We start from the raw sequence: 20,048 nt of genomic DNA, 5'->3' as shown, positions 1-20,048 counted from the left end.
GCAACCACAGCCCACGATAAGACTTCCCTATCGCCATACACTTTCTGATGCCATGCTTTTTCCTCTCATTAGAACTACTACAGAAAGTTTATTTTTTCTCCTCAGAAAGTTATCTTAAAGAAAGTCATTTAATAACATTTTGATTTTCACATATGTAGCAAAAAGGTTTAACATATAACATTTCTAATTCATTTTATTACAAATTTTGAAACCTGTAACTTCTGGGGGGAGGGGATTAGAGTGGGGGGAGTCCTTTTGTCCCAAATACTGTAATTTCCTCTACATTTAAAGTAGGCTGCAGTGCTTATAGTTTAAAATACATAAAATATTGTATATCAAGCAGTTCGGGGGGGGGGGGTTAATAAGGACATCATGAACTTTTTTGGTTTGACTTTACTTTTAGGTACTATATTGAATATTAACAATAATATCCAATAGTATCCAAAACCATAAGTCATTTTATACTTAAATTTCAGGTCTGACACTCTAATAGTTTAATTTTTCTCTACACAAAGAGAAACTTTATTTTTTTTATTATGACTAGGGTTTTGTTTTACAATATCATCAAATACTGTAACTATAAAATATAAGTTCAAGAAAAATACAAAGTAGAAAAGCAGCAAGTTATGTCCTGCTGTAAAGCAGTATTATCAAATATCTTTGAGAGATTCATTGTGCATCTGGATTCCTTTCAAATGAAACATTACTTGACAAGAAGTGCCCCATAAAAATGATCCTAAATGGAGATTTGCTATTAATCATACACATTCTCTGCTCAACCTCCTAAAAAGCCATCTACTAAATTTGATTTTTTTTCCCTAACATTGGTAGAGGCAATATTGAAAAAAATGATTTTTATGTGGCACTTACCCATGTGAATCATAACTGCTCTTGCAATAAAATGATTTATGAAGGTAAGATTTTCAAGTGTCGTAACAAATGGTTCAGGTGAACCAATATGCACCAACAATTTAAACTAACATGGAGGTTATTCTGAAAGATGTATATAGCTTGCAAATAAATGAACAAATACCTACACTGTAATCACAATATAATGCTGACAGATAGGCCAAGCTTCCTTTTTCAGAGTAGTTTACAAGAGAAATGTATTTCCCTTCTCCTTCCCCCTCACCTTACCTCTTCCTAAATTTCATATCAATCCATCTACATTCAAATTAGACAACTATGATACAGAAAATGAGGCAAAAGTCTAGCAATTACCCATAGAAAATCTTGCATTCACAATTTCATTGTATGGATTTTTATTATTTTTCCCTATAACTAAACAATATTTTATAGCAATATAAAAATAAACCGTGTTAAATATATCACAAGAGCCTGAGCATTTAAAGGCATGCGGTAACTGCATCCTATCATGTCTCAGTCAAGAGAGATAAATTGGAGTTTATATTCATTCCAACACAGGAGGAGAGAGTGGGGGAAATACATTGTATGTGATGTCTGTATACTAACGTACAGGTATTTTGTATCCATTGAACTGGCGATGGGAAACGTTCCCAATTGCCAAGTATTGGCTTAACAAACCTACAGATCTACTCTAAAGAAAGGCTACAATGCAATATCCTCACAAACTGAACTACAACTTTTGTAAAGCGCTATTTTGATCTGTGCTTACAAGTTTTAACAGAATATTTTGTGATGAGCACACAGCACTGGAGTCAAAATATGTCCAGACCATCATACAAATAGCGAGTACAATAGAAATTAAAATAATTTTATCCAGGTTTTTCCAAACTGCTAATCACAACTTCATATCAGATTCAGTGATATTCTACTTTTAAAAAAAATAAAGAGAAGACAAAGCAAGTAAACCTAACCTTCAAATTGGAGACAAGAGGAGGGGAATTAGTAAATAAATTTCAATCATTTCAAACAGAGGATAGAAACTTTTACAAATAAAGAAAATCAGAACTGCTACAGTTGTATTCCCAATGTATATTACTAAATTTGCCTATTTAAATAGTCATATGATACAGCATGATTAGAAAGGGCTATATTTATATATATACACAAGTTCTTAATACATCAGCGCAAGATAATGCTCTTTTATTTATGCTTGCATAAATCCCATAAATTAAGTTTTATAAACATATACATAGTGACATTTTAATATAGATTTGAAAAAAAGATGTAAACCAAACATATAAAAAAAATGTCATAAGACCTTATCCGCTATATTACAGGTGGGAATGAGAATTTTCCCTATTACTTTAATATAATGTAAAAACTATTTTATTTCATTTGTATTAGTCTTAGATGTACACTCATGTACAGAAGACCCATTAACTTGTCAATATTTTTTTTTTAAGAGAGGACAGCTGATGAAGGGGGGAAAAATCTACTAAACATGGATTACACCAGAAGTAATTCCTAGGTGCGTACCTGTAAACATATATGCATATCTTCAATACATAGTGCAATCTATAGGTTATAATATAATTATTTATTTTTAAACTACAAAAAAACAATACTCTTGTCCAGTTTAGTTGACGTTTACTTGCTCAAAATATCCATATCTAAGTCAATCACACATAGATGCCAAACAAAATATAAACAATAAAAAATGTGTCAGCCAAAAAGCTACAGGACTGTATCCAATCAATGAATAAGCCTTATCTTTGTTTTCATCTTCATTCACAATTTCTGAATGCTTCAGTCCTTTTAAATCACAATGTTTTTAATTGTCAAATAATTGAAATCATAATTATTTGTCCTCTGTACAAATATAACTGCATTAATATTAGATTTACAATAATATAACACTAGATTTACATTCTCACTTTTCTTTAGTTATTTGTTGCACCAATGTGGACACAAGCAGCTATCAGTTAATCAGTTTACATCACATCCTCCTAAGGCAGACTTTTACTAAAAACTGCTGAAAACTATCCCATAGCTTCAGAGTTAGTTTACTCTTTGGAATATGTTCTAGCACCAATACATGTATTTCTTGTTAAAGTGATAATAAATATATTCTGCGGTAACTTCTGATGTGTTACTTTCTACTGTTTAAAATAATAGTTTCAAAAGAACTGTAGATCCGCATTCTGTTTCCTTCACCACGTTTTACATATCTTCATAAAACCCTGGATTTTCCAGAATCTACTCTCTATATCTCCCCTACTTGAAACAATATTGCACAGTTTGTCCAAAATTTCTCAAAACATATAATCTTGGATGCAGCATAGACAATTATTGCTTGTTTTTCTTATAAGGTCCAAAAAGTCAGTTACCACCAAAGCATGACAATAACTATAAGTGCAATTTATATAAAAGATAATTTTTGCTTTTGAAGTTGCATGCTAATTTATAAAATTATAAAACACCAAAATTAAACAAGAAAAATGTTATGTCCCTAGACAGTCAAATAAAAAAAAAATCCTGTAGTTTGGTCATTCTCACTCTAATCAACCTCATACTGTTGGCAGACTATAGATTATTAATTCAGCGTGGAACAGTATTACTTTTACATCAGTCAATGTTCAATTAAAAATAACACTTTTCTTCTTAAACCCTTGTATTAGACATTGAGTGAGTAAACAGGAGAGCAGAAAAGACAGCAGATTAATATTCTCCAGTCTAATCAGAACTTTTCAAACCCGCTTTTTAATTATATTAATTTATATTGTTTTTTACCTTTGGCTTTTTATGCAACAATTTAGCAGTATTTATCTAGGGATGGTACTTTCAACGAATCTCCCCCAAAACAATGGCCTTGTACAGTTTGTTCTCTGCTGTTCTATTTTGCAACAGGAGTTTGGACCCTGACAAGCAGCTATAATTATGCTTTAAGCCGTTACTACTATTAGCATGACTCATTGAGAACCATATTATATGTGGCTTTATATATATATATATATATATATATATATAATAAAAAATATAAAATATAAAATCAAAATGCATCTGTACCTGAGTGAGACAGATGGGAGAATACATCATGACTTCGCTTTGAGAACACACTTCCCGGAGAGCCCCTAAGAAAAGCCTCAAAAGGGAATAATTTCATCTATTCATTTTAGACATCTGAGAACTCAAGGAAGATGAAATCAATCAGGACGGGATTCTGCCCTGGATCACCACAACTTCACAGCAAACCCCAGTCCTCCTTAAATAGCCAAAGATTCAAGTTCACTCCGTGTGCTAGATTTCCCGGGGTGAAATCCAATCTACACTTTTAACCCTCTTGTTGTCGGCGGCGCAGGAGACTCGCTTTTGCTGCTTCTGCTGCTGCTGGTTTTCGGATGAAGGGTTTTTTCTGGGGTGGGGGAGGTGGACGGGAGGGTTTTTGTTGTTTGCTTTTTTAAGATGTTGGTGGCGGCGGCGGTGGTTGCACTGTCACCACGCTACCAAAGTTCAAGGTTACAGCCCGGAGCGGAGCAGGAAAGTCCCGGCGTAATCGCAGGCGAAACTTTGCAAGGAAGAGACCATGTGCGTATGTGAGAGAGTGAGTGAGAGTGTGAGTCCCCCAAGGCTGGGAAATGCTTCGCAGCGCGCAATCTCCGGGCTTCTCTCGCAGCAGCCTGTGCCTCTCTCTGCCTATCCACTCCCTCCCTCTCTCTCTCTAATGTGGGCAATGTTAAGAGGCTGCTTTCCAAACGCCCACTATAATAAAAATGATCTCTTGAAAATTCAAAACGATAAATCTCTCCCTCTCTCCCTCCCCATTTGCTCCCTCTCTCGCTTGCTGCAAAACTTGGAAGTTGGAAAATCCACCGGTTACACCCTGGGGACCCCCTTCCAGTTTGCTTCCCCAAATGAGACTTGAGGATTGTTTTTAATTATTTAATTACACAATCATCGCTTACACTCCTCCTCCTGCAAACACATTCCTTTTTTCCACCAGATCTTCACCACCCCCTCCTCCTCCTCCTCCTCTTCATCAATCATCTACCACTGTAGAAGAATCCAGCACGTTTTACAAACATGCCTAATTTTCCCCTCCCTTCGGGTGAAAGAAGGCTTTTTTGGGGGAAGGGGGGAGTTGGTACAAAGATTATTGCAGCAGCTATTTCAGAGCACTGCCAGTAATAAACCCACTTCCCTCTGCTTGTCCTGGGAAGTGCCCAGTGGAAAATTCCCTCACAGGGAGACAGAAAGGGGCTGGGGCTGCAACAACCTGGCTCTCTACTCTGGCCTCTGCCCACCAGCCCAGGAGGAGCCGCTGCGCGCACCCCGCGAGGAGAGGCGGGGGCCTGGGCGGGAAGCTAAAAGCGTGAAACTTCGCCACATCGCCACTCATTCAACCCAACCCAGAGCGGTGGTGGAAGCCGGGGCTCCTTGTTCGTTGCATGCCCAGCATGCAGCCCTGTCTCTCGGGTTGCGTTTTTCACTGTTATTGCCCTGTGCACCTAAAACCCGAGGGGCTGCTGGGCTTTTGCTGACAGTGCAATGGGGCCTCCTGCTCTGGGCTGCTTTTTGTCTCCCTGCCAGGGAGCCCCTTACACATGGCCCCCATCCCTCCGCCTTGCCGTCGCAGCCTGAGCAGCACACGCCCTCAGGGACCGGGGTAGTCTGCGGGGCAGGCTCCTTTCCGTAGAGGCTATGCGATAGGGGGAGGTCAGGCCAGCTTTTCGGGGGGGGGGGGGCTTTCTCCCCTGGCGTGCCCAGTGGGGTGCAAGCAGCAACTCGAAGGGCATCAAACAATCTGGAGGATGGGGCCCGCGGTAGCAAAGTCTGGTTTCAATCTTCCAAACCAGCTTTACTAGGAAGCTGAAGCCCGAGGACGAGTTTCTTGCTCCAGGAATGTAGTGAATGAAACTTATTTCTCCTCCTGAAGGGAGGGCGGTGTGATGCAGTGCAGATCTCGGGGGGAGGGGGCACCCACCCCAGGCGCGCTGCTGCTGGTGGTTGTGGTGACACAAAGGGGAACGAGAAGCTGACGAAGCGCCTGATCAGTGCCAGCTCCTGCAGCAGCCTGAAGTTTAAACCTTCCCTGTGTTTCGGTATTGAGAGCCTCTCTAGTCTGAATTGTCCTGAAGGGACCAGTGACTTTTCCTTTCCCAAAGTGGGAGTTATTCACGTCAGTTATTCACAACGACACATCAAGAAAAGTAGGCAGGTTCAAGTCAACCATGAAATGGTCACTTTTTAACCCCGTCCTGTCCTCATTAGGGAAATGCTCAAACACAGCCCATTTTCAAAGAGGGCTCTTAATGAGGAGAGCTTGCCAAGTCTACCAGCTGCAATTCCCATAAATTTACAAGCCAAAGGAAGGGGGAAAGGGAGGGGGGCTCGTACAAGACAGGTAATGTCAAAGGAAACAGCGAGAGCCCAACACATTAACCCTTACAAGAAACCTATCTACATCCATTCTGGTGGCTAGCTGCACTTTCAGGCTTTGCTCAAAGCATCGGTGTTTGAACAAGTCACGTCTTCTTCCTTGTAAGGGTCGTATTTAAAAGTGACAAGCAAGTTCAGAGCGCGCACTCACGCCAGAAGCGATGAGGCAAACTCGGGGTTAACCATAGTGAACACACTTCATTTCGTATCTTGCACAGAATACACCAAATCCTATCATCTTGTTCCAGACACTGCAAAAAGCTGATAACGCCAGCTTTAAATACTGGAGTTTCCCTTTGAATAAATATTCAATTTAACTGGAGTTAATTTACCATAAAAGACATTCCCCTTGGCACAAATGCACTAATGTCCTTGAACACCTCTTTAAGCGCTTGGACTCCTACACAACCAGCCATTACTGCGGGTCTGCTTTAAAGCTGTAATAGCCTTCTCCCTCCCCTCCCCAACTCACCCCTTACCCCACTAGAAATGCTGCCTCTGTGAGTTGCACAGATTTTATAACTAGCCCCTCCTCCGGGTATGTACTGGGAAAGGGACCCTTTTTTCGCCAAAGACATTTACACTAAAAGCAACAAAGTGTGGCAAGCGTCTGAGCTCGAACAGCAGGACAAAGAAGAGGAACAAGGTAAGGAGAGCCAATGAGCCTTGGGGTTTCTACAAGCCAGAAGAAACTCCAGAGTTAGATGGGTGCGGTTGATATCCCCACTCAGACACATTCACATACACACACACTGGAATAGGAACAAGGACTGGGGATTATACATACACGTATACATTCGCTGTTGTTAATAACTGGTTTTCACTTCCACTAAGTGAGACAAAGAAGACTAGCCAGGGAGGGGGAGAGAGAGAGATGAGGCTGACTGCTTGGGGCCCCGTGTGGCCGGCTGTGTCTGTCTCCCTCTGTCCTCAGGCGCCCTGCACACACAGCGCCCGGCCCTTCACTCACTAACACTGACGCACCAGCAAACCAGCGCTACTTATTTAACAAAATACCAGACTAACTCCAGGCCTTTCCAGGAATAGATGTGTTAGCCAGGATTAACCAAACTCATTCTGGGAAGACATCCGTAGGGACGGAGTGGAAACGGTATGGTGATTCATCTCAATAAATGCCCCCTCTTTAATAAGCAAACTATAAAAACAACATGCTTAATAGCGTCTCGGAAGTAGAGAAAGTTTTACTCGCAAGTACAAAGGTACAGAAATTCCCCTACAGCCTCCGCGAGCACATACGCCTACAAGATGAAATATACATTCTAAAGATGGTTGCAAGATTGCTTTTTCCCCCGTTTTCTTTCTTTTTCTCTCTCTCCCCTCCCCCTTAGGATTACCTCTTCTGCAAATTAACCCAGGAGAGATTTAAAAGTTATTTGCTTAGGTACAGATGTATATGAATGCTGATGTCTCATGTGCCTGACTTTTTAAGGACGTGGTAGTTAGTGAAAACAAACCATAACTGCGACTGGGCCTTGGCATGCAGCGAAATTCTTTATGAAGGTAGTTCAAACACCTCAAAGCACCTAAAAATAAGCTACTATTGTTGCAAGTTATGTATTATTTAATATCCTGTCTTTCTGACAATTTCTCATAACACTACGTTTCCTAGCATTGCAATATTCGCTTCTGTATATACTGGAGATAAACAGACCTTCATATAGTGTTTAAAAATCCACATATGTCTGTAATATTCACACACACACACACACACACATTCGCCACCTGACCTAGCCATTGAGTGACATTGAGAACTGGTTTGCTCTGCGCTAGTGCTTAGAGAAGCTGCTATGCTATCACCGGAATGGGAACACTATATTCTGCCAGTGGCAGCTTGGGGGAGTGATGAGGGTGTGCATTTTATATATGTGAAACTTCATAAAACAAACAGCCACAACTAAAGCGAAGGCTCCTGTAAGAGATAAAGAGTCAAATGCGTCTATCTATTTATTACATTGCAATTGTCTAATCGGTATTTTAAATTCTCTCTCGGAAAATTAATACCAATCTGGTCTTTCCTCTTCCCAGCAGCCCCCAATACCCCCTATCTGGCATCCTGTACTTATTTCACTGGGAGCTATTTGTGTTCCCCGGGGACAAAACTAAGCTGAGAAAATCACTGTTAATAACGTTAGTGCCGAAATACCAACGCACGCTGTTATACAGGAACAGTGTCTCACTCTGTCTACATTTCATGCACATTTACAGTTTGAAACTCACCGAGCAGCACTGATTTCAAATACAATATGAGGCTAGCCAGCTCGACTATATGGAAAACTAGAAACACTTTTTGAAACTAAAGGCCAAACAAACTTTCGCTGCCCTCCGCAGCAGTTTTCCACGGACGATTCAGATTTGAGTTCTATTGGACTCCTATGGAAACACATGCTCTCATACTCGCTCTGTTTTAACACACAATATCTACACATTCTACAGAGCGTTTGTAGTTATATTTCCAGAGGATCCTAAAAGTTAGAAATGGAAAGGCCTGTTATGTCATCAAGTCTATATTCTTGCTAATGTAGGATTCCAGTTGATGTCCTTTGTTCTAGTATTTTGGTTGTCAATCAGAACATCGTTTTATGCCTCAAAATCAAGAGAAAGATATTGTTAATGTTGGACTGTATATACCTGTTTATTTTAGTATACAAGGGTGTGAATTTCCTAATTATCTACAAACATACAGAGAATTATCCATTTCTGTCTGAATATTATAATAGGATCTTTTTTAAAATAAAAACCATCCCTTTCAGACATTTTGCAGCTATTTCAAATAATTCAGTATGCAAGAATCGCCTCCTCTTAAATTTCTATTTCACCAGGCCCTTGTGACACAAAAGACAAGCTATATGCAGCTATCCATGTTGTAACATCAACTTTTCAACTTCATCAGCAGTAAGAAAATTAAGCTTATACCCGTTATATACACAAATATTTACATGTGTACACACACATATAGCATAGATTGACTAAATTATGTATTATATACATCACAATGTTATACTGTGTGCAATATATATTATATATAATATGACCAGTAATTGTGAATTGCAAGGCGATTCAGGATTCCTTATGATTCAGGGTTCCTTGTGATATCATATTCAACTATACAGCAACGCTCCAGATGTTTATAATGTCATATAATTATAGTCTTGTTCAATTTTCCTGAGTATATTACATCTGTCCGATTACGATAGAAAATAAATGTAACTGGGGAAATAAACAGTGAAACTCTCAATATTTTTATCTGTTCACGAAGTCTCAATTCATTTTTATATGCAGTTTAATTTTTCAGTATAGGTTTTTTAAAATGTGAACAGTAAAACTTGTAACTCACTATAGTATCATCACACCTATAAATATATTAATATATTTTAATCATAGTATTACTATTTTTTTCTGAATGATCAGAAATACACACACACACACCTATCTAGCTCACTGGGGGTGTGTGCTTGACCTCTGTCCACATATGGTTTGATGGTGACTCTAATACCCGAGCTTTCTCTGTCTCCCAGACCAGAAAAAATGAAAACATCAAACCTCAAATGTAAAAACTGTAAACCACAACGTTTTGTGTTACACAACGCTGCAGTTTTTACCCTGACTGCGTAAAGGTCACGTTTGCAGCCTTACAAAGGAATGGAAACCCATTCTCGCTAATATAGCAAATTCGCTCAAAACTCACATTAACTAATCTTAAACTTCCTGGACACACACACACAAAAATAGTTGCAGCTGTATCTTTTCTGACAGTTTATATGACTTTCTAGATTTATTATGGGTTTTTTTAAGAGATTGATGTAAATGTCTATACAAATCAGAGTTCAAACGTTAACTTTTTTCCCTATGATTCAATGTTAAGTTACATGGGTTGCGGCTCAAGATCACTTCAAAGAAAGTTAGAGTTAAGTCTTGTGTATTTTGGCGCCTTTTCCCTGCCAGCTACTGTACTTTAAAAAAAAAAAAAAAAAAAAACTTGGAGATCTTGTCTGTCCCGTCTCAAGTTCAATGGCAGCCCTTCCCAGCAGCAGGAGTAGGAGAAGATGGCCATTTTCGCAGCCCTAATAATAATTCAGATCACGCCACATCGGCATCTTGTGTCAAAGTCGAAACTGGCTTCCCCGCCCCCTTCAACCTGAGAGCTGCCAAGTCCTCACACACTCCGCATTCAACCACAACTTAATGGATGGGATATTGTGCATTAAAATGTGGCCCAGACACACAGGCGAGGAGAGGACAAGAGGGGAACGCAGACAGACAGACAGACACACATACACACACACACAGAAGAAAGGAATGAATTAAAAGTACAACATGCACGGCTCCCACAGCAAAACAGTTGGGTAAAAAAGGGGAGAGAGAAACCACAGGAAAGCCACAAAAGTAACTTTAAAAATACAAATTCAGAGATACCAAACGAACAGTTCATACTGCAACATGCATCACCCGAGATAAATTAACTATTTAGCACAGCAAACAGAGGATCAATGGCATTTTTCCTCAAAAGTACACATTCAGGGTGAAAAGTGTATTCATTACAAAATATATCCAGACGGTTAGAAGGAAAAGAATCAAAGGGGTGAACAAAAAAAGAAACTACAGGAACAAGACAGGGGAAACAAAAACTTTCGCGAGATACAAATAAAGTAGCATTTTCATTAATCCTTTGCAGCGTATAACTGATAGCTGCCTGCCAGAGCAGAGGGGGAGGGGGGAAAGTTGAAGCAGGACATGTGCCAAGTTCAGCACTTTTGGACGCAAACTCCCATCAACTGATTCCTGGCATAAAAGTGTGACCCATATACAAAAGCTGCCAAAAAAGCAAAATATAAACAAACAATCCACCACTTATATCTCATCCTGTAAAACAGAAGTGATATCAGCTTTTAGGAAGGGGATATAACATCCACTCTGGAAACCACAGAGACACAATCGCAGCCTGGAGGGGGAAAAGAGGGAACAGCCAAGCAAATGTAAAGGGGGGGAAAAGCATAATTTTCAACGCCACATACCATTGCACTGTATTGCATTAAATAAATGGGATCCTGAAATCTGTAACACACAACACAGGGCCGTTGGCTTCACATGTCTCAGGTAACAAATTTATTCTTTTCTCAAGCGCTCGGTGTGATTTGTTTGTTTTTGTTTGGATTTCCAGCAAGTGGCCTTCTTTTTTAAAAAAAGAAAAAAAATATTATTGTTTGCTCAGTTTTTTTTTTAATGGAGACACCAAACAGGAAGAAAATTCTTGGCCAGAGGAGGGGAAAAGGCGGTAAAGTTAAAGTCTATAGGCAGTGGGCAGCCCCCTCCTCCTTCTCCTCCTCCTCTCGCTTTCCAATCTTCCTTCCTCTTTGACTTGCAAGGCTGGAGAGTAGGTTTTGGTGGCTGACTTGAACGCGATCCAGGAGAGGCTGAGACCTTTGTGTGTGTGTGTGTGTGTGTGTGTGTGGAGCTGGGCTGGTCTCTGTATGTGTGTTGCTGCCTCTTTTTTTCCTTCCCTTCTCTTTCTCTCCCTCTCTCTCCCCCCTCTGCGACTGCAGAATGAGCTGGCGATACTAGCGCGGAGCTAGTGCGTACTTGGCCTCCTTCCACCTCTTTCCGATTGGCCGGGCCAGCGGCGGTGGCTCCCCTTAACCACCACCCACTAAACCACCCATTCCCCGTCTCCCCATCTGCCCGCCGGAGCCCTTGGGAAGCGCGGCTCTTCGTTTCCGCCTGGCGGCTGCATAACAAACCAAGAAAAAAGCTAAGGCAGGGGAGGGGGGGAATTTATTTGCATATTCATACCGCAACACCCAATGAGAGAGAGAGAGAGAGGAGCCGGAGGCGGCACCAGCAGCCCCAGACAGGTCAGGGACCTGAAATCAGTACTTCAATTGACTCGATCCTTTTGCTGTATAAACGCAAGTCTCTGTGCGCGCGCGCTGGAGAACTGTGCTGACTGCATTGTTTCAAATGCTGCAGATGCACGCACGGATTTTGTTCTTGAACAGAAGTTTGTCGTAATTCCCATTCATTGTGGAAAGAGGTTTAAAATCTTACTCATCACGGTAACTACACACCTCTGATAAATATATGTATATCACGGCATAGATACAGATAGAGTAGTACCGAATGGAAAATACGCCACTCCTACTATATATACTAGAATATTATCTTTATTTTTTAAAAATAATTGTATTTCTGAAAGAAAGAAAGAAAGAAAGAAAGAAAGAAAGAAAGAAAGAAAGAAAGAAAGAAAGAAAGAAAGAATCAGCAGGATTCACTCAGTTGTCATTAAGGTGAAGCCAGCTACTCCCCATGCCTACCTTTTGTGAGCCCCCAAAATTCCCATTGAATTTGAAGTGAATGGGAATTTTGGATGTTCAAGGAATTACAGGATAAAAAGCTCCTGGTGCAAACACTGAAAACGGGTTTAAATGGGAGCTGCAAAGTGCTGGAAACTTTTCAAAATCAGGCTTCTTGATTTAGGTGCCTAACTATAGGTTAGGCCCTGGCTTTTAAAAAATTCTGTCACCCTATTTAATGTGCTTGTCTGTGGGTCTAATCCTCAATAGTGGCATGAGTGGCCTCCGTTACTGCCAAAAATGTGTCAGTGAATGAAGTTCTATGTACAAATTTATATTTTTCAGGCGTTTCAATGACAATAAAAAATTGCTCTAAGCTGAAAGCTGTCGCATGTAGATTTTCAACTTAATATTGATGTTTTTATTAAATGTGATCAAATCAAATAGATTCGCAACTTATTAATGAACATAGGTATAAAAACTATTGGTCTGTACCAATCTGAAACTTTTTGGAGTGTATAATATTCTAAAAAGGTTGGGAATTAAAAGTTGAATTTTGGAAAGTTAATACTCAATGTACTGTAATTGCTTCAGATATTACCAAAAAAAGCTTAATATTTATGTACAGCACTTGAAGAAGAATACATTTCTTCACATGCATTTTTATAAAAAGCCTTTGCAGACTACTCATGGCTTCAAATACCTATTATAAAGTGCCAAATGACCAAACTACCATTATCAAAAGGACCAAAATAACTGCAGTGCAATTGTTGTTTGACCCAAACCTGAAGTCAATTGAAGCTCCGCATAGGCTCAGAGTTGCACATGCATTGAGCTCTTTGTAGGATTGGGGCCATAGACTGATAAAATTCCCTTGAACCAAAAGTGTGGGAAGAAGTTATAAATCTAAAATACATCTTTTTAGTGCTAAAAATTGTTTGCAGAGTGTACACCCTAAAGAATCCTTATAATTGCTTTGAGACCATTGCTGGGAGCAAGGACATCAGGAAGTTCCTCTCAGGAAGTCAGTTTGCTTTTTGTTTGTTTGATAATAATACCTTTAAAACTAACATGTATACTCCTACTGTTAAGCATAAATTACCAAAAATAAAAATCATAAAGTAGAAATCCCAGAAAAAATGATTGTTTTCTTTTTATTTCTTCTCATTTTATTAAAAAAGTCAAAAATGGGAAAAATTAAATGTAAAACATTTTCTTACATTGTGTTTAGTTAATGTAATTGCTAAAATAGTATCTGCCCTGGATTTTGTAAATTACATGCCATCCAGTTAATTGACTGGATAGCAGGCCTTTTTCCATGCCAGGGGGAATCTGTGGTTGTTTTTGTTGTATAGAATTCAGGACTCTGCATCTGATCTAGCAAACCACCAGGAATTCTTCATACTGTATCAGCTGAAAGAAGTAATGGCAATGTGGAAAACAAAACACTGAATGGTCTCAAAGAGAGATTGCTGTAGCTCAAAGCTATATTAACTACTCAAACAGATGAAAAGAGATTGAATATATATTGATATTTGTCATAGGCATCTTTCTTGAACATTTTTATTTAGTTATTGTGCTAAATATAAATTCTAGCCTTTGATTTCTCATTTGTATAGTTTTTGTGTATTTTGCTTAAGTGTATGTTTTGCTACAAGTATAATCAAAGCCCAATGTCCTCCACTGGAAAGCTGAAACCTACATTCTGCTGCAAATTCCCGGATTTAGCGGCTTTCTGGTATGAGAATAATGGAAATTTTGTGGCAGTTTCATTTAAAATTTTAAATGGGAAAAATAATATAATCAGCATAGCAGCTCCTATGTGGTTTGCTGATAGATAATCAATGCCCCATCTGGAAAAGAGTGGGAGGGAGTTTGGGACTGGGAAAATCTCATTTGTTGAATTTCTGCTAAAATGAGCAGCTGTGCAATTGTTACCAGTATTGACACTTAAATGTGTCATCTGTAGGCTTCAGAGTCATATATATATATAAGAAAGATCACAGCTCTCTAAGCTATTGTTTAAAGTGCCCACACACTTAGGAATTCAGCACTGATTTGGTGAACACTGTCCTTGTTTTCAAGGTTTCTTCACAACCAAGAGGGCAAGGAAAGATAATGTAAATGAAAGCCAAGATTCTGGAACAGGAGTTTCTGTGGCAAGTGGTTGACACAACAGCAGCTTCTGTCAGCAGAACAGTCACAGAACAAAATCAAATTTTGTGGCCACACAATCCCAGAATAGACAGTCCCCTGAATAAAATACATGAATGTTAATTATAGGTGATGCAGTAGTAATGCTATTTTTAAGATTGCTGAACATTTTCCATTGTAAACCCACATTTTCTTAAGTTGCTTATAACTTTTATAAGTAGCTTAAAACTTTGTCAAAGTTCATCCTTTTTAGGCTGAAAATTTGTATGCTTACTACCTGTTTCATTCTTGAAAATCGCAGTTCAGTGAAAAATAGGTAGCTTTGGCTTTTTTTCAGATAGTTTTTTTTTTTACACCAGTTCTATCAAGTAAGGGTTTGGAGCAGGGGCTTAAAATTTGGCAGGGTGATAGTCCTGTGGCTAGAAAAGTGCATTTGACTGAGTTATAAGCCACAGAAAATTGCTATTTGCACACATGCACTACAACTGCTCATTATTTCTGAAAGTTCATATTTTTGCCACGCTGTACTTTAGATGTTCTCAGTACCCACTGAGCCTCTTGCAATGTTTCCCAACAACTAGATGGAATTATAGCTCCAAATTTAACATGGACAAGATGGATGCTGCTGTTTCTTTCCCTCATCAAAATACTCTTTGGTCCAGGGTAAGATGCTCTGGGCCAGGAGACCTTGAGTTCTAGTCTCATGGCTTCCACAGACTGGTAATCCTCTGTACTATTAAGCAAGTCCTTAAACTCCTATTCTAAGAGAGACAGGAGCATCACTCCTATTTTACAAATGGGGTAACTGAACACAGCAGAGGTTGTACCAGATTTCTTCTGGAAGAACTGGGAATAAAGCCCAGGGGTGAAATTCTGACCCTCCCTGAAATTAATAGCAACAATCTCATAGACTTCAGTGGGCCAGGATTTCATCCCAGTTTGCTAATACAGCAACTCAGGTTACATTAATTGAATTACATTGCCTTTTCAGAAAACATATATGCCAAATCTATGTGCTTGATGATGCTATGAGTAAAATACAGTTACTGTTGCATACCTGTCTTCACAAAGTGCATTCTGTACCACAAATAAATGGCCACTGTGTAACGAAAAACCTCACTAAAATGCAAATAGCATCCAGGAATTCTAAAATTCAGTCCTTTGCTTTAACCATTAGACAACATCCTTCTCCTAGAGACAGGAATGTAACTGAGGGATCCTGATACCCAACGTTCTATTACTGCTTAGCAAATAATTGCAAATGATGTAATTTCTTTGTTTCTTCATTTTCCTTTATTAAAAAACCTTGGAAATTCCAAAACAACAAAACTCTACATTAAAACAACATGATCAAGGTTGTAAAGTTGAGCACTCAAAAGTTTTTTAAAAATGCTCTCTGTATTCTGTGCAACTTTATTTCATTTGGGTATGGATCATGGTATAGTCTTTTATAATATGGTAATATATTATGTATTCCACAGGACTTCTACTTTATTGGAGTGCATTGGTTGAGGAACTGTAACATTGTTATTTTAAATAGAAAAAGTAAAAAATAGCTCAGGGTTAATGGTAATATTTAAATGGACTACATAACCATTTGGGTTCACACCTCATTAAGGTGAATGAAATGGGAAGGGGTTCACATCTTTGTCATTGCTTTTGCCTTGCAGCATTTTTCTGCCAAGCCCAGTTAATAGAACAACAGAACATTAGCTGATTTTGTAGCAGCTGTATTTTTGCAACAGAAAAAAACCCGAAAGTTTAGACATTGCAGAACATTGTGAAATGGAGCCAGGGCTGGCCCTCAGAGGATAATTATTTTGTTTCCCTTTGCTGCATATCAGTCTACCAGATCCCAGTCTCTTCTCCTGCTACAGCTGGGAACCTCCATCCCGCTGACCCTCTGTACCCAAAGGTTCCAGAGATGGGTCTTAGAGCACTGAGGCTTCTGGATGGCCTCTTCTGTACACTGTGCTAGGAGGATGATTTCCTGTAGTGTGAGGGTCTTTACAAGATGCAGAAAATTTCAGCCCCAAAGGCAACATTTTCAGAAAGCTTTGAGCAAGTAAAAACAAGGTTATAATAGAACTCCTTTGCAACTTTAATTATAGTCTTACTGCTGTGAATACCATAAATATATAGACACACGCATTCAAGATAATAAAATAAGACTTTATTGAGCTTTTCGATTTTGTTAACCAATCCAGCTGGTTCATAAAGTATCGCATTGAAATGTACTGTGTACTACTGCCTTCTAAACTAAAGCTAGCAAGGAACAGAACAGGGCACCACCACTGGATTGAGAAAGTCAGAGGAAGAGGTTGGTATTGGCAGCTAAATGTCAGCCCAGACCAAGAAAAGTTGTCAGTCTGGGACTCCGCTCCCAAGCACTGGCTCTGGAAAAGGCCAAGGAGTGTGAGGAGACTGGTGTTGACCAAGAAAAATTGTTCTCGGAGCTTCAGAAAATATTCACTTTCCTTCTTACTAAGCAAGAGAGACACAGAAGGAAAAGAAATAAGTGGGGGCCAAGCGGCAGGAAGAGGGATAAGGCACCTGAGAAGGAGGAAAGACAGTTGGCCCCAAAAACCTCTGATGTATGAACAAAATTCATACACAGACTCTCTGTGATGGTAATAGCAGTAAAATAAATTACTCTCAAGTAAAAATTGTTTCTGGGCTTGTGCAATTTTTACACACACACACACACACACACACACACACACACACAATATATATATAGAGAGAGAGAGAGAGAGAGAGAGATGGCAGATCAGATCAATATGGAAAATATAGACAAACTTATTTTCTCTTTCTAAAGATAAGTATGTTTCTTATATGCCAATTAAAGTCTTTCTTTGTCCTCAATGATCTACTTTTAGCCCATAACAAATATTCAGATGTTTTATCCCATTTATTTTAACATTTTGTAAATTCTCTGGAATGGAGGCTGTCTTGCTGGGTGCTTGTTTGTATTGTAACTAGCACAATGAAGGCCTGATATTGGATTAGGATTCTTAAGAGCTACCATTTAAAAAAAAAATTTAATGCAACAATTATGTTAAAATTAATGTATGGCACATAGGAGTCGCACAGGGTTCTGGGTCTGCACATTACTATGAAACCTAAATGTGTATTTTTGCCTCTTCCCCTGGGTTTAGAAGTATAAAAATAGCAATGTTATCGCTTAAGTTTGATGTCCCAAGATCATAAAATAAACTAGAGAACCCCAATCTACACATCCAAGATTAAAACTGTATAACACCAGTGGCATCCAGCAACATGTGAAAGTGTGTAGGTGATGTTGAACCAATAAGGTAGACTCTGAGACAATTCACAGCACCAGGTAAAGCTTATAGTGTGGTTTTAAATCAGGACAGGCACTGCCTCCACTACAGACTACCTTCGTATGCATGTTTTCCTGACTAAGGGCCCAATGCAGAAGAATATATCCACTGTTTTCCAGACTGTGCAAGCCTCACAAAGGTGCAGATATTCAACCTAACCCTGCACTCCTTTCTTTGACAAAATCCCCATCCAGTGGGGAGAACAGAGTGCAGGATTGGGCCCACCTGCTCTATGGCAGACCAGTCTATCCAGGAAAACAAATTACTCCGCAAGGTCAGAAAGGAAAGAAAACAACTTCTCAGCCCCAGGTTGTGAAGCTGCTGAGATGAAGGTGGCAGGACAGTGCTTGTCAATTGGACATTAGTCCAAGAGCGGTCAAACACCAGCTGACAGTCCCCTTCATCTCCTCTGCCCTTGGCCTCCATAACCTGTCACCCTGTAGACCATAGATCTGCACAGCCTCAGGAGGAAACAGCTTCTCTCTATTTTTTATTTAAAAACAAGAATCTTTAGCTGTTGGAAGGGGACACTCTCCCGGCCCAGATTGCTGGAGAGGACAACTACTGAAGCTCCTGCCAACAATCAGGAGGAGGGAGAGGGGGAAGGGACAGTGCTAGACTCTTGCTGATACATGTAGTGGGAGATTCACTTAAAGACAGTTTCATTGGTCATTGGATGTTTTCCCTCTTCCTGCCTGACACCTGCAGCCCAGAGACAGTCAGACTTGTCAATGTTTCTTGAGCACATGTAGATGTGACAGGAGGAGATGTTATCACAAAAGATCTTGTTACAGCAGATCGCAGATGTGTGAAAGTAATAGGCTGCTGGCACAGAGGCCCAGTTCCTATACACGCGCCTTCGCTGTCTATTTTCCTGTTTGTTCACCCCCGCCCCCACCCCTTTCCTTCCCCCACAGGCAGATTCCATAGGCAGCGTTGCTTTTTATATCATACACTCAGGGAGGGAACTGCAGCAAATAACGTTGCCAAGAACAGAGGATTGGCAAACTCTGTTCCAAGTCTGCAAAAAGCAGCAGCGGCTTTAAATAGACCTGACTGCAAACTGCTGCTGCAGAATTGGCTCTAGGATCCAGTCAAGAGAAAGGTCATCAGCACTGGCCAAGCAACTAGGGACCCTGCTGGGCTAAATTCTGCCTTCGGTTGCGTCATTGCAGGGCTAAGTCTGGTTGATTGTTTGTTTGAGGGGAGAAGGCCTGTGTGCGGGAGAAATTGTTTCTGTGGACTGATTGCGTTTCTTGCAGTTACCTGACTGTTCTCTCTCAAACAGCATGCTTTCTGGATCCTGCCTACAGTGCAATATGTTTGGGTAGGGTTTATGTTGGTTTGGTTTTTGGCCTCTATACTCTCTTCCACTCAATAAAGCATTTTAAGAAGGTACCACTAGTCACTTGATATCTAAGGGACCATCATGCTTGGTGGTATTTGCACCATTTTCTTTTTATAGAGGGAGATGGACTGAACTGTAGTTGACCCAGTTTGTCAACCACATTTTGGTGTATCCATCCTCTGTATCTTACAACAAAATATTCACAAAATAAACACAAAAATCTCATATTGGTAATACTTCTTTATTTGCTCAGTCTCTTGAAACTGCCTTTCAGTTACTAGAAATCTGTCCTCAGTAAATTGTGGCTGCATTTGGGCTGTGTGGGGGACAGGGAGAATCTACTAAAAATGTGAAGTATAACTACAGCTATTCCACAGACATTCAGGAAGTTGGTTTCATTATATAGCTAGAATGAAAACATGTATTTGCTGTATACACACACACACACAAACACACCACACATACTTGTGACCTAGGAGACTAAATGAATGGACCAAAACTTGTCCTCACATAGGGGTGTGGTCAGCTCCCACTGATGTCCATTGGCCTTGTGTCCCTTTTGTCTGAGTGGAGAACTGGGCCCAGCAAGGT

General features: G+C 39.8%; 1 protein-coding gene across 8 annotated transcripts in view; it reads right to left on the bottom strand.

Annotated features, from left to right (window-relative positions):
• Positions 1-20,048, bottom strand: part of NFIB (nuclear factor I B) — a 332,465-nt gene that overhangs the window by 200,318 nt on the left and 112,099 nt on the right. For 5 of the 8 annotated variants that reach the window (XM_065406900.1, XM_065406901.1, XM_065406904.1 and 2 more), the window contains exon 1: positions 3,934-3,963. The exons of the other annotated variants lie outside the window; for them this stretch is intronic. In XM_065406900.1, coding sequence (XP_065262972.1) covers positions 3,934-3,963 — 30 coding nt within the window. Of the gene's footprint in view, positions 1-3,933; positions 3,964-20,048 lie in introns of those variants that run through there. 8 annotated transcript variants of the gene reach the window in all.

This window comes from Emys orbicularis, chromosome 6, assembly GCF_028017835.1.
Source record: "Emys orbicularis isolate rEmyOrb1 chromosome 6, rEmyOrb1.hap1, whole genome shotgun sequence".
Classification (NCBI taxonomy): Eukaryota; Metazoa; Chordata; order Testudines; family Emydidae; genus Emys; species Emys orbicularis.
The sequence above is the reverse complement of the archived record's forward strand: the minus strand, read 5'-3'. Positions and strand labels throughout refer to the sequence as shown.